Source organism: Microtus oregoni, unplaced genomic scaffold (assembly GCF_018167655.1).
Source record: "Microtus oregoni isolate MIOR12 unplaced genomic scaffold, Mior012 000107F_ref0000227, whole genome shotgun sequence".
NCBI lineage: Eukaryota > Metazoa > Chordata > Mammalia > Rodentia > Cricetidae > Microtus > Microtus oregoni.
Genome location: NW_024544725.1, coordinates 2,419,966 through 2,435,303, shown reverse-complemented (window position 1 = coordinate 2,435,303; position 15,338 = coordinate 2,419,966). Strand labels below are relative to the sequence as shown.

General features: G+C 32.7%; 1 protein-coding gene across 1 annotated transcript in view; it reads left to right on the top strand.

Annotated features, from left to right (window-relative positions):
• The window catches only part of LOC121443470 (protein POF1B-like), a 56,222-nt gene that overhangs the window by 27,860 nt on the left and 13,024 nt on the right, over positions 1–15,338 (top strand). The window contains exons 5-8 of the mRNA XM_041645220.1: positions 2,604–2,705; positions 5,797–5,970; positions 10,589–10,719; positions 14,671–14,698. Coding sequence (XP_041501154.1) covers positions 2,604–2,705; positions 5,797–5,970; positions 10,589–10,719; positions 14,671–14,698 — 435 coding nt within the window. The remainder of the gene's footprint in view (positions 1–2,603; positions 2,706–5,796; positions 5,971–10,588; positions 10,720–14,670; positions 14,699–15,338) is intronic.

Below are 15,338 nucleotides of genomic sequence, written 5' to 3'. Positions count from 1 at the left end.
GATGCACATCGAGACACAACTTTAGGGAAACAAAGGAATGAATTACTCTTTGATGAGCTGGAAAGGACAGAAAGTAAAGGGCAGTTTTTTGAAGTGTAAAGAAACATGGTGGGATGACATTAACTACATTAATTTGATTTCTTCTAGAAGGAAAGGGCTAAGGGAACATGAGGACAGGGTTATGGAAAGATAAAAGGCTTTCAAACCACAGTTATGCTACTTGATTAATCCAAGTGTGATCATAAAGCTTGGAAGCAATGCGTAAAACTGAATAACTTGAACTTGTAATGAACCAATTTTTATTTTCGTTTTAAGAAATGTTTCTCTATTATAGCCTTGTGGCCTGGGAACAGTGTGATAGATGTTGGGAATTACATACTTTGTTAAATGTGAGAACTACTGCTGGAGGTTTTGAAAGTAACAATTAAAGTTATAACATCAACCATTTTGAAAACACCTGCTAATTTTTAGGGTGGATTTGGCACCAAATCAAATGTAGATACCAAAGCAAAGAAGATACCAAAGCATTAAAACTGTTGAGCTCCTCGGCTGTTAAGAACTCCACAATTTCCAATTTAAGGTTTTTAGCTGATTTGCTTTTCTAGAGTAATTATCCATATAAATATTTTTTTTACAATCTTATAAATTTGGATAATTTATAATCTAAATTTGGGTGCATTTTTTATTGTCATTTCAACAGGAAAATCAAAATATACTCTAAAGAGCATCAGTAGTTTATAAATCTTAGCTTTTTTCTTCATGAAAATCACTAATAAAGATTTAAAATAAGCTACATTTCATAGAGAAGATAATCTTACATTTGTTTTCCTCTTTATGAAAATTTTAAATCAACAATGTAAGAGTTACTACGCTTCTCATTCAGTCATCTGTTTATCTACTATCAAAAATGCAGAGTCAATACTTTCTTTAGCTTTAAAACAGTCTATTTTGTATAATTCAAATTATTGTCCTAGAAATTTATAACAAAATTTTCAAAAACATTTTTAATATATTAAAATATGAAACTGTATATTAAAAACCAATGTACAAAAAAGTTAAGATTGATAGTACCTTAAAATATATTGTATCACTTGATCTAGAATACCCCATATATTTTATCCTTGTGATAAGCACACTAAACTTCAGAGAAAGTTAATGCCTTTCTTACCTAGGTATCCACTGCATACAGATGATGAAGAAAGAGCTGTTAACTCTTATTTCATGACACTATACCTTTTCTTTCCAGTAAACCTGCTTCCACTGATTTTTAAAGTCAGAGTCAATGGATTCACAACAGCTATAATCTAATCTGCTTTGCGATTCTCATCTGTTGATACCTCTGGAGCATTTTTGTGTTCAGTTATTTTTTGATCTTCCCTTATTTTTTGAGCAATTGTGTGATTATAAGCATCACTTCTAATTTGTTCATTGAGAAATCTGGATCTGGGGACTTGAGCTGCAGAATTTTTTTCCTTCTTAACAATCAGTCTTTTAGCCCAGTTAGTCTAAGACCTAAGAGTAATTGCTGTGTTTTCCAAACAACAATCTCTGCTGTATATTAGCAATTTCATCTACTATAAGTACATTCAAAACAAATGAACACAGTTTTGTTTTTTGATGAATCAATGAATAAAACAACCTCACAACTCAAATTAAACTCAAAAGAAGGGAGAAACTGGATGTGGTGGCACTCACCTTTAGTTCCCTTGTACTTGGAGGCAGAGGTAAGCAGAAATTTGAGTTTTAGGCCAGCAAGATCTGCATAGAGAGTACCATGGCAGCCAGGGCTGTAGAGAGATCCTTTCTCAAAAGTAAAGAGAAGAAAAAAGAATGTGATGCAAATTACATTTATTTTGGACTCCTCGTCTGATTCTTTATTAGTCTTTCGATCTAAAATATATCACAGGCCTTTATTTCATTGAGTAACATCTTTTAAGCACTTGGCTAATACTATAGCAATTTAGTTGATTATACAGGTACAGTGACTCTTAAAGCTTCTGCTCTCAGTTCTCAAAACATATGTTGTACTGAGAATTGTAGCCTTGATTATCATCAGAAATAGGAATTGTACACTTCTATGACATGTGAGTTGCATCCTAAGAAAATACTTTAATGCAGTTCTACCTACTTTATGGTTTAGTAAAATTGATCTATATTAATTCTAAATTTCTCTAGTAATTCCTTTGTGTAGGAAGAAACCTGCCTATGACCCTAGTTTAAATGATATCGACCTCATGCTAGACTAATTTAGAAGAAACTTTTATTGTGTCCTGCCTTAGAGTCAATGGATTCACAGAAGCTCAGACCCAATCTGCTTTGTACTTTTTACTCATTTCTCATTCAGAGAAACAAATGTTATTCTTCCTACATCCTTCAAATCTCCCACAGAGAACTAGAAAAAATAAGGAAATCAAAATGTTCTCATTGATAATGGACTGTTTTCTAAAATGATTTTTTTTCTCCTGGAAGAAATATATTGATGAATCATTCCATTACTTTCCTAAAATCTGCTACTTCAGAGCCTATAGATACTAGGTATTTGTTGGAGTTCCTATGAAAACTACACTTTTCAAATCAAAACATGTTATTTAATCTCTTATTAGGAACCATTGTCTCCTTTCCTAAGAGGTGGCCACTTCTTCCCAGGAAACAATGTAATTTATGAAAAAACAATTAGAAAAGTGGAAAATCTAAATACAGATCAGGTAAGTAATAATTGTTTTAGAACTTGCTCTACAAGTATAAGTTTTGAATTATGAATATTATAATAGAACTGAAATAATACTAAATTATCAAATACCAAGCAATACCACTGTGAGTTATCCTGTGTCATCATGTCTACAATTCTTCATGCTATCCTTAATATTTTTATAATTATTTTATTGTGAAGCACATTTTACTGAAAGGGAACCTGAAGTCACATAAAAAGCTAATCTTAGAAACTGAGCTTAATAAGTATTATGTGTTTTATTTTAAACTAGATTACAAAAAAGAATTTTAAAGGCTACAATATTATATTCATTATTTTGGTATGTTCATATTTAAATGAACAGTATATAATAATAGATAAGTAAAATTTCTGAAAGATACAGAAAACTGAAAGTTTAAGTAAACATTTTAGTTCGGCACTTTGAAAAAAATAATTGTATTGTCTCAAATTCTATAAAGCAGAAATCAAAAATTACTGTATAGGATAAGACCACCATCCTCCTGGAACTCTGAGGGAAGGAACCCTTTTTGTTAGTTTAGCTTGCGGCAGCTGCAGGCATTCTTTTGATTGCATAATAGCACCCCAACCCCCCTGTTATCACATGGTGCCCTACATGTGCATCTCCACATTAGTGTCCCATTCTGCCTGGCTGGCTGTCAAATTTCCCAATTTTATGAAGACATTGGTCATATTGAATTAAACCCCACTCTAGTAATTGCGTATTGCTGGGACTTAGAACATCACCATAAATTTGGAGTATGGGTAACAACTCAGTATATAATAGGCAATTAAATATTATAAAATCAGTGTGGATAACAAAATCACTTTTTCATTTATAAGTAAAACACACTGAAAATGTATTGGGTTTTGTTTTTAAACTTCTTGGCATGAGAACACACTCTATTTTTATAAACACTTATTGGCAGTTCTTAGTAGACTTGTAAGAAATAACATGCTATTCCTTATTTTATGTCCAGTAAAAATGAAATGACATAAAATTTCAGAATGATAATCATCAAAATGTCTACTTTTTGATTTACTTGTTAAACTGAATAGTGTCTAACAAAGCATTCCAGAAATAAGAGACCAAAATTATGATATTGAGTAAAAAAAATCACTGAGTGTTTCTGATCTTCCAAATGATGTTTTTCTAAACCTAGCAACATACATTTATATTTATTCAAATTGTCCGTCAAAAATGATGCTTCACACGTTTTAAGAAGTAAGAAATGTTTGGGGTACATCATTTAGTGCTGCTTTCAGGTTATCGTTTTAATGAGAATGAATTGTTTTTCTGTTGTATATCCTCTAGAATACAATGTTGACTGTTCTGTACACTGTCATTCCGCTCATGCAGGTGAAACAATTAAGATATTTTAAGAACACTGCTTTTGCTTATTGTTGATATCAATGCTTGACTGTTCTTACCTTTTATCACTAATAATTTCAATGATTTGCAAGTTGTAGAACTGCTACTTAAGCTGTCCAAATTAAAATTACCTGTGCAAGTATAAGTTTTGTTCTGTTGTTTCCTCAGTGATAGGGACTATACCATGACATGCTGAACAAAGCTTAGGTCCAAACAAAACCATTTATTGGCACTTGTAACTGAATCAAATACAACCAGTTACTGAAATTAGACCTATCCAATAAAAAGGAGGCTTTTGTAGTAAAAAGTTGGTCAAATAGTACCACTTACAAGATCCTTTCAAAATATTTGTATTTTATGTTATTCTTTTTCCCCTCTATCTAAAGAAATCACCTTTGACAGTTAACAATAATTTGATATTTTGTGCTTTTAAGTTTAGATTATGATATATTTCAAAATATGATGTCTATATGAATATTTTTCTTTAAAGTGATAACTTTGATAGTTGACTCTAAGAACTGGTGCTGTAAAGCACGTGAGCCTATGAAACTCTGGCTTCTATCTTAACGCCAGGACTGATAACAATAAACACATTTTTAAGGTGACATTTTATAGCATAAAAGAACAGATAATATATTTATCTGTCAAATTTTTAAGCAAAGTTTATTAAAGCATATGGTTAGTTTTCTAAACTGTAAACATCTCAGTGCTATTGTACTTATAAAATGAGTCATATTTAAGTCTAGAGAAAGGAAAGCCAAGAACTGACTTTATGACTTTTAGTAATTGTTTTTATTGAGCTGTATATTTTCCTCCATTCTCCTCCCTTCCTTCCTATTTTATAACTACCAAGGCAGTTTCCATTCATAATATATGCCTCCTCATATATTTTTCTTCATTTCAAGATAATTTATGCAGCTAAAAAGCAATTCACATGGAGTAAAAAGTTTCAGAGTATAAAAAGAATATTAAAAAGGATGCAAATAATGGTACTTGACTTCTCTATCTGGGCCTTCATGTTTCTAGTTTTTACTTTTTTAGATAACCTCTCTTAGAAGTTTATTACTCTATTCATACAAAAGCTATATATATATATATATATATATATATATATATTTATAAAATCACATGTATGTATATGTGTGTGTGTGTGTGTGTGTGTGTAAAGTCTTACATTGTATAGATTAAAAGCACCAATTGGTGGTTTTCATTGTTGAAACATAAAAAGCCTCTTCTCCATTTTAATAAGCATGAGATCATTGCCTCCCCAACATGGATAAAAGCATGATTCCTGACACTGAAAATCACTCTATTGTATTATTTCCTAATTTTAAATTCTTTTGCATGTCCAACATCATAGATGTATTATGTAATTAGAAGCTACAGTGCCTGTTGAATTATCAAAGAAAGATTAATTATTATTCATAATAGTTTTAGGATTAAGTAAAACTTAAATATTAATTTAATTAGACATGTAGTTCTATAGCATATCTAGGTAAGTAGTTTGGTGGTCATAGCTACTGATTAAATAAAAGCAAAATTCAATAAAATTTCTCAGTGTACAAATTAAATAATATATCACTAATTAAAATTACAATTCTACATCTTTATTTTATGAAACATACATTGTGGTTTTCAAATTTGTTTCAAAATTTTTCTTGGTTCATAGTAGTTCTGATTCTAGGTGGTTATTTTTTGACATGTATATGTGTTTTAGGAATGTTGTCCTCAAATTCAATGCCATCATCATGTCATTCAGCAACCCCAGATCATCCACTCTCCGCATTGTCAACAGTCCCATTCTAGCCATCAAATCCAATGCATAACAGAAAATGACTCAAATATTGGGCATGAACTCTGCCATGGTGGCTCAAGCCAGCTACATGAGCAGGTAAGAACAATCAACTGAATGCTTAGCAAAGGTCTTGAACATTTCTTACACAAGAATTCTAACAATCATAGTAAATTTCCATCCAAACACTGAGAAAATGTGCCAGTGGTATTTGTGTTTTTCTTAACTTTCTTCTTATTTACTATGTGTCTTTCACATCATGCATCTTGATTCTATTCATTTCCCCATCCCTTTGCACCTACCCTTCACCCCTGCAAACTCCCCCTCCCAATAAAACAAAATTTAAGAGAAAAGAAAGAAAAGACAAGAAATCTCATCATGAAAGCTGCAGTGTGACACAGTGAGTCATGCAGTAAAGCACTTTGTCCCTATATCTTTACTTGCAAATGTTCATTGCAGAGTCATTGGTCTGATTCGAGGCCTCTGGTTTCTACTACACTATCAATGTCAAGACCTCACTGGGACTCTTCTAGGATATCCTGTTGTTGTCCTGTGTTGTTGAGATCCTGAAACTTTGAGTCTGCGGATCAGGCCCCTTCACATGCTCCAGCAGATCATAGATGTAGTGGATGTTGGGGTGGGCCAAGACCTTAACCCTGGTTCTGGCCCTAGGAAGCTGCAGGTTTGGCCAACTATGAGTTCTCCTCTGTCCTCACCACCAGGGTGAACTCTCCACCCCTGGTATGTGTGTTTTTACAACATTTTAAGAACTATCCATACTCCTCTCAAAAGACAAAATAACTCAGGTTTATTAAATGTATGAATTTATGACTTGATTCATGAATATTTAATTATAACTAATAGCTGGTCCTTAGAAATGAGCCCAACTGTTGTTCAGTATTACACATTTTCATGAGATAGAATATTCAAATGAACAACAAGTTGCAAATGCTATCATCTGAGATGATTGTTAATGATATCATTTCACAAGCTGGTAATTAGTTGCTGTATATATTCTTTGAGAATACATTATTCTAATAAAAGTCAAAATATATTTTACTGCACATTATAACAAAATAGGAATCAAAACTTAGTTGCTAAGGAGAAGCCTCCCTGGATACAAGCCTGAGTGACTAATTTATGTTGTGAAGTCATTGGAGTCTTGTAAATATCTGCTGCACAAGTGATAATAGGAAAAAAAGATTTTCTTCGATCTGGTAAAAACTAATGATAATGACTGCAGTAACGAAGAGTCAGACATTATTTGTACTTGCTCCAATTTCAAATTGACCTCTCTCATAGACAACTCTAAAGAGAAGATAAAATAATAAGAGAAAATTACTTAAAAAGAAAGTTAGCTTCCAATTCAAGAATTGGAACAAAAGAATTGTTTTATATTACATATACATGAGATTATTCCTGATGCTTTGAAATACACACTTTGGCCAGGTTGTTAAAAAATAACTAGAAATAATTTAAAATTCGTATTTTTCTAATATAAAAATGTCTAAAATTATCTTTCCTTTGTCTGCATGGAAACATTAGCCTCTAAAGTAGTGTGTGAAATGTCTTAAGTTACATGGATTTGTGATGACAAAAATAGCCAAGTTATTAGATTAAATCATTTGAAATTGCTATTTTATATTTCATAATTGATGAAATAGAAATGCCTCTGCATAGTGCAATTTAATCTTTAATTTCGCTTCGCCTTGGTTTCCTCTAATAAAGGAAAGTGGAAGCACCTAAAATTTAATGCAAAGCAAAATGTTTGCATCTTCCTTAAAAGTAACAAACAACACATTTCAGAAGAAAAGAAAGAAGAAATTACTTTCAACTGGGAGATCAAGGGTGTTTTCAGGAGGTGGGAATTGACTTTGAAATATGAGCAGTATTTCCACATTTAGTACCATGGTGTTACATGGAGACAATGGCCAAGGAAGAAAATAATCCTATGGATAATGTTACAGGTTTGGAGAAGTATATTTTGTGTTTCCAAATTAAGTTAATCATGGGCTGAGGAGACAGCTCCATTAGATTATAAAGCATTGACCATGCAAGCATGAGCACCTGAGTTCAGATTCCCAGAACTGTGAACCTCAGCAACAGTGTGCACATCTGTAATCCTGGTGGCAGGTAGGAGAATCCCTTGAAGCAGGTGGACCATGTAGATTGGTATATGTAGTGGCAAGCACGTAAATGATCCTTTCTCGAACACAGAGGAATACATGACCTTATATTTAGGTTGTGCATTGATGTCTAAATGCATGCATGCGGTGGCACATATGGGCCACATTCACACATATGAACACACATATGTATCACACACATGCAGACACACACACAGTAGAGAGAGAGAACAAACAAGAACAAGACTAGTCAGTTGTTTGATCTGAATAGAATGGAAGGTGCACAACAAGGGTGTACTAGGTTTAGGTTAAAGTATTAGCATGGTCCATATAGGCTATGTCATGAAGTCATAAAAGTTGAGACAAAAACAAGTGTAGACTATATAATGGATAGTTAGTAAAAAATATTAAATAGAAAAGTACCAATAAAATTACTACTTTAGGCTGGGAGATGGTGGTGCATACTTTTAATCACAGCACTTGGAAAGCAAAGGAAGGTGAATCTCTGTGAGTTCGAGGCCAGCCTGGTCTACAAGATCTAGTTCCAGGACAGGCTCCAAAACCACAGAGAACCTGTCTCAGAAAAGAAAAAAAACTACTGCATTAGAAGATTAACTATGGCAGCTTTGTGCCAAGTAGACTATCAAATTTTTTTCATTTTCTTCTCATAATGATCATATTAGGAAAGTGGTGTTATTGTCTTTTTGTTAAAACTAAACTTTGAAGAGATTAAGTCACTTTTCTTAAACAAAAAAACAATACAGCAATAAATCCTTCCCAAATAAAAAAAAAAAATAAAACAGCACTCAATACAGAAAATAAACCCACCAAACTGTAACAAAACAAAGACACACAAAAACTGTGGAGTTCACTATATGTTGGAGTTTGACCTATTTTTAAAATTTGTGTTTGAGATTGTAATTTGGATGTAGCATGGGAAAGAAAAAAGACACGAGCTTTCAATTCAGTTGCTTGAGTTGATAAAACATGATGCTACATGACCTCCAGCAGTAAACTTGAACAGGCTTCAATTTCCTCCTTTGGAACAGGGGATCATAATTTCATGTACACTGTATCCTACAAGAAGAAGGTTGAAATAAAATCTGCAAAGCACCCTGCTTACTGTCAACTCTCTAGCAGATTCTCAAATCAATGTTCAATCACTGAACTTTCTACTGCCTGTCTCGGACCTCAGATGTTTAAAGCATCACTGTCAGAAACTGGTTACATTGTAAAATAATTTTTGGCATTTATGGTTAAACTCAATCTGTTATATTATATATTATAATATATATGAACTCATAGAGAAAGTGACAGCATTCACAGGGACTGTATAGGTTTACTCCAGGTAGAGAATATCAATGCTGAGAGAAGACATGGACACAAGCTCCCATCCCTTACCCAGAAGCTGTGTCTGATTAATAACCATTCACAGATGAAAAAAAATCAGTGTTCAGTCCTGCTGGTGATCCTGCATGGGACTGAACTAGACCCTCTGAATGTGGGTGACAATTACGTGGCTTCATCTGTTGTGGTGGTCTGGCAGTGAGCCAGGACATACCCTGGGTGCATAAACTGGCTTTTTGGAACCCATTTCCTATGGTGGGATACCTTGTTCAGCCTTGATAAAGGGGGAAGGGTTTGGTTCTGCTTCAACTTGGTATACCAGACCTTGTTGACCCCCCACCAAGGGAGGCCTTAGCTCCTTTGAGGAGTGGATGGGGGAGATGGGGGAAAGTGGGAGACAGGAGAAGGGTAGGGAGGGGGAACTGGGGCTGGTATGCAGAATTAAAAAAATGAAAGTAAAGGAAAAAATCAGTTTTCTAGATGGAAGTCTCAATGGGAATACAAGCCATTCATAAGTCCAGTCCCCATGCCAAACAGTAGATGGCTAACACAAAAGAAACTCATTAGCATCTTTGGAGGTTCTTTGTTGAATAAGGCATTTTGACAGGGCATTTTCTTTTATTTCTTCTTCTATTTTTCACCTTATTTGTCCTTTGTGTATATTATGGCTTCTGGTTTTATGTTTTTAGGAGAGTCCTATGTGTACAAATAAGTGTTTCTCTTCATCAATGTGTATATCTCGTGCTTTTTCTTTAGCTTTTTTCTTCTGTTTGTTTTTGGTCCTATTCCAGTTTGTTAGGTTTTGTTTTACCCTACTTATTTTATGTCATTATTATTCTTTAGATGCCCGCTTGTTTTCTTTTTTTTTTTTCAGAAAGGGTGTGGATTCCGATGGGGGGAAACATGAAGGAATCTTAGAGGATGGAGGAGGGACAACCATGATCAGAATACTTTGTATGAAAAACACCTATTTTTAATAAGAGGAAAAATTATTTCACTCCTTTTGTATTCACTAGATCACTTAAAATTGAGTGAAATGATATTTAAAAATACTATGTCAATATTGATTTTCCTTGCAATTGCTCCCCTACTAAGAAGAATATACACTACTGATACATAGAAAATTCAGTGACTTGATTCATGGGATGATTTTAATTGACTTTTATTCTTTGAATTTTCATATCAATATATCTGTGAACTTAGAAAAACAATATTGCTTATAATTGTAATTGATATTGCTTCAGGTGATAATTCAGGATGATGGCCCTGAAAAATTGGATCCCAAATATTTTGGAGAGTTGCTTGCTGACCTAAGCCGCAAGAATACAGACCTATATCACTGCTTATTAGAACATTTGGAGAGGATTGGAGGAAGGTACTGTAAATGCATTATTTGTCTTGATGTTGCAGTTGTCACATATTTTAGTACATTCTTGTAATTTTAAAAATAGATGTTTAAAGTTTTTTATGTGCATGCATTGTGCCTCAATGAGTTAATGTGCACCACATATGTTCAGGTGCCCACACAGTCCAGAGGGAGCTGGAGATCCTGGTATTTGAGTTACATACAGCTGTGAGATCTCCAGCATTGCTCTATAAATGAAACTTGCGTCTTGTCAAAGAGCAGTATGTGGTTGCAACCACTGAGTATGTTTCTAGCCCTTAAAATAGACTTTCTGAAAGAGCAGGTTCAGGTTTACAGCAGAACGCTAGTGCTCTTAATGAGTAAATAGAATAATTATATGAAAAAACCGAACAAATTTTTCATTTTAAAATAGTCAAGGGGTTTAGAGAGATGGCTCAGAGGTTAAGACCTCTTCCAGAGGTTCTGAGTTCAAATCCTAGCAACCACATGGTGGCTCACAACCATCTATAATGAGACCTGTTGCCCTTTTCTGATGTGCAGGTGTATATGCAGGCAGATCACAGTATATAACATTTTTTTTTAAAAAAAAAAAGGTAGTCAAGCTGATTGTGGTGGCTTCATACCTGTGATGGCAGCTTTCAGGAGGCTGAGACTGGAGGACAGCGTTCATTTTGATGCCATCCTGGACTACATAGCTTATCTTTCCAGCTGGTGCTATTTAGCAAGTATGTGTCTCAAAAAAAGTCAAAACCAAACAAATAAAGGAGAGTTGATGTGTTTTATGAAATTCAGCAAAGATATCATTAATTTTAGATCAGTTAAGTATTGTGTATGTTTTCTTTCGTAATGCCCTTTGATGGCAAAACTACTACTTGGGAAAGAAAATAAGTAAAATGACTGACATATTAAAAAGACAAAAGATAACAAATGCTGGTGCAGATGTGGAGAAGAAGGAAATGAATATTGTGGTAATGTACACTAGTCAGTATGGGAAAGAATATGAAAGATTTTCAAAATGAAAACTAGAGCTACCATGTGATCCAGAAATCTGACTATTGGGTATACAATCAAATACAATGAAATGAGTATGTAAAAGACACACCTTCGCTTCCCTGTTCATGATACCAGGGAATGGAAACAACCTGATAATCTACCAGCATAAAAAAATAAATTCCTGTCATTTTTAACAATATAAATCGAATTGGAGAGAACTCTATTCAGTAAAATAACACAGCCGCATAAAGCAAGTGTCACATGACTTAGTTTGTGATCTTAAAAAATAATTTCATAGTGAGTGTGGAATGGCTATTGTCACAAGCTCAGTGCAGTAGAAGGTTCAAAGTGGAAATGTTACTCAATGTACACTAAATTACTGCTGAATAAGGACAAATTCTAGTGTGCTATTGCAGAGTGTTGACTATAGAAAATGATAAAGAACTTTAAGTTTCAAATCTAGAAGATTTTGAGTATTATCCTTATAAAGAAAATATGTTTGATAGAATAGAAATGTTTTATCTTTAAATATTATATTTTATACATTATAACCCACATACTGTATTGATTTACATAGTATATTGTCTGTAACATAAATTATGGAGGATTATATGTTTTTAAATAGAAAACTCTATATAATGTAATAGATAACATGCAGCTATATATTTTTAAATATATTTACCTTTTTATATGTACATGTGTGAGTCTGCATGGGTTTATATGCACCGTATTATTACAGATGCCTGCACAGAATAGTAGAATTTGAATTCTCTGGAATTGGAGGGAATCATTCATTTGTAGATGACAGCACATGGCCATTAAATGAATACCTAATGCTATCAAGTCAAAACATGAATTCAGAGTCATCTGGAAGATAAAGAAATGCCAATAGACTTTTTTAATTCAAAGTTTTCATTGGCTACATTCTTTAGCTTCTAAATCTTTATAATACAGAATTTATATGTCATATAAATATAGAGGGTATGACACAATTTTGCATACCTTTTAAGTTAAAGAAGGTAATATATTTTCCAAATCAATATTTATGTTTAGTGTCTTTAATATATTCTTTTAATCTTTTACCCATTTCTTTTCTATCAATTTTATCACCTTCCTACAATCATTTTCCATAACTATTTTTGTTCCTAGGTAAGTATAATGCTCTCACTAGGGCTCTCTCTCACTTATCTATTTCTACTGCCATTCCTACTACTCACCTTCTACTGTCCACTCTCCATAGTATTTAGAATGCTACATAAGGGCTATTTTATGTAGTTTGGGATTCATGAAGCTTAATGCAGGACTCAGTACCTGTTGACTAATCATTTACTTTCATTACTGTTTATTCATTTCAAATACATCAAAGTACAGCTAATTATTAAATTTATTCCCTTATAAATACATGAATTTTCTCTTTTGAGAGGTTTTGATCATTATACCTAATAACATCCTATCACATTACATGAACTACTCTCTTTCCTATGACCCAAAGAACTATCTCATGCATTCAATTCTTTTTGCACAAGTTTTCTATGTTAATAATTTTATTCCCCTCAATGACCTATTCATTGAGTGACCAAAATGTGCCAGATATTGTACTGCTCATCTGTATTATAAAATTTCAAAACTAACCTCATAAAATTTCAGATGAAGGTCTAGGAGACATGTTATTAATTAAGATCACATAGCTACTGAGGGCTTGAGATATATTCAAATGTTTTTGAGTATTTTATTCTCTCATCTATAAAATATGACTCAGTTTTTCTGCAACACACTTCCTAGATCTTGATTAGGTCCAAATGAATCTCTTTTGGTCTTTATATTTTCTGCATTTTTCATTTTTCTCTATTCTCTTTCAATATTTCTAAACCAGTACCATATACATGCATGCAAACTTTGGTACATATATTAGGCATGCCTTAAGAATGGGAATGTACATTTTTCTTTTGCTGCAGTACCTTGTCTATTTTTATTAATGTATGAAAGAGGTTTTTAACACTGACCCACTTATCTCTATAAGCAACAATTTGCTTATAAGCAATTACACAAGAGATAAAGGTAGGGACTAATGTGCTAAAACTCTCTTACCTTAAAAATTATTTCTGTCTTGCTGCCAGAATATATACAACTGCTTTTCTGTTTATTTGACATGTTCACATACATGTTCATGCCTCATTATTCTACTATGTGCAGAAAAAGCAATTAGACAGAAATAAAGTTTGGTCTGTTGCCCTTGACAACACTGTAACTGTATTCTTCCAAATCTTCACAATTCCTACAGGAGGACATAGCAGACTGGTATAACCACTGACAATACCATAAGATTTGCCTTCATAATTTGGCTCCACAAATACTCTCTGAACCTCTGTCCAAATATTGATTTTTTTTTTACTCAAAATTTTATTATCCAGCTAGAATTTTGATCAGTTTGCTTTGTTTGGTGTAGATTCATATACTGTTGTTACCTCATGGTTTCCTAGTATACATAGATTAAATGAATTGACCATATCTTTAAAGTTTATGTTTTGGTAAAATGGAATGAATAGTATCAAAATATCAATAGAGAGAAACTAAACTCAAAATTGAAAGTGAAAACCAGAGTGAGAAAAAGGAGGTAGAACTCGACAAAACCTGTAATTGTTTCATTCACCCAAGTACCATTTGCTGTCAAGCACTTCTACATCTGCTCTCAGATAGACTGGTAAAAATGGACAATGTCCTAACTAATTCTGCATATTTTGTTATTTATATGATACTCATTTTTAGTAGGTCAGATAGTTTCAGGAAAATTATTTTAGTCAAACTAAGTGAAAGTTCCATTTTTGATATTTAAATTATTTTATTTGTGATTCTAACTTAAGCCGGTACTATTATGATATACAAAATATAAAACAGATAGAGCAAACATTTTTATTTATAATTACTGAATCTATTGTTTCTAAAGTTGTGTTTTTGTTATTCTTACAGCAAACAAGACTTTGAGTCTGCAGATGCAGTCAGTCCAAAAATCATTAAAATTAAATAGATAACAAAGTACATTGTGATTGTGATACCAATAATATCCTTTTATTTAGTGTGTTTATTAGACTGGAAACAAAGGTTAGAAAAATAATGTTTATATCTTTGTAATGACTGCAAATATAATAATTACAAAGAATAGTTTTATGACTGTCACTAGAATTTAAGTTGTCATTGTTGAATGTACAATTAAAATTTACCTGATCACAAAACTGTATTTAGAAGACATAAATCTATACAGTAAAAATCAATTTCTTCTAATATGCTTGAAATTGTGTGTGACATCAACTTGAAGTGAAAAACCTTTAAGTATCAATTTCATTACATTGTAATTATGTAACAATTATTTTAAGTTATTAAGCAATCAAACAGAGTTTATTTTAACACAATAAAAAGAAAACTCACCTCTTGTGCATTATTTTTTTAATTTTATCATTATTTCCAGTATTAATCACTATTCTCCCTCCATTCACAAAAGTAATTCTATATATCTTAAACTGACTTATAAAAGCATGCTTTTTTTAAGCTTCTCTCTTAAATTTAGTTGAAGCTTACAAATGTTGCTGTGGCAACACTGCAATCTCTCGAAAGTCGCTATAGCCTAAAGCAAATTTTCT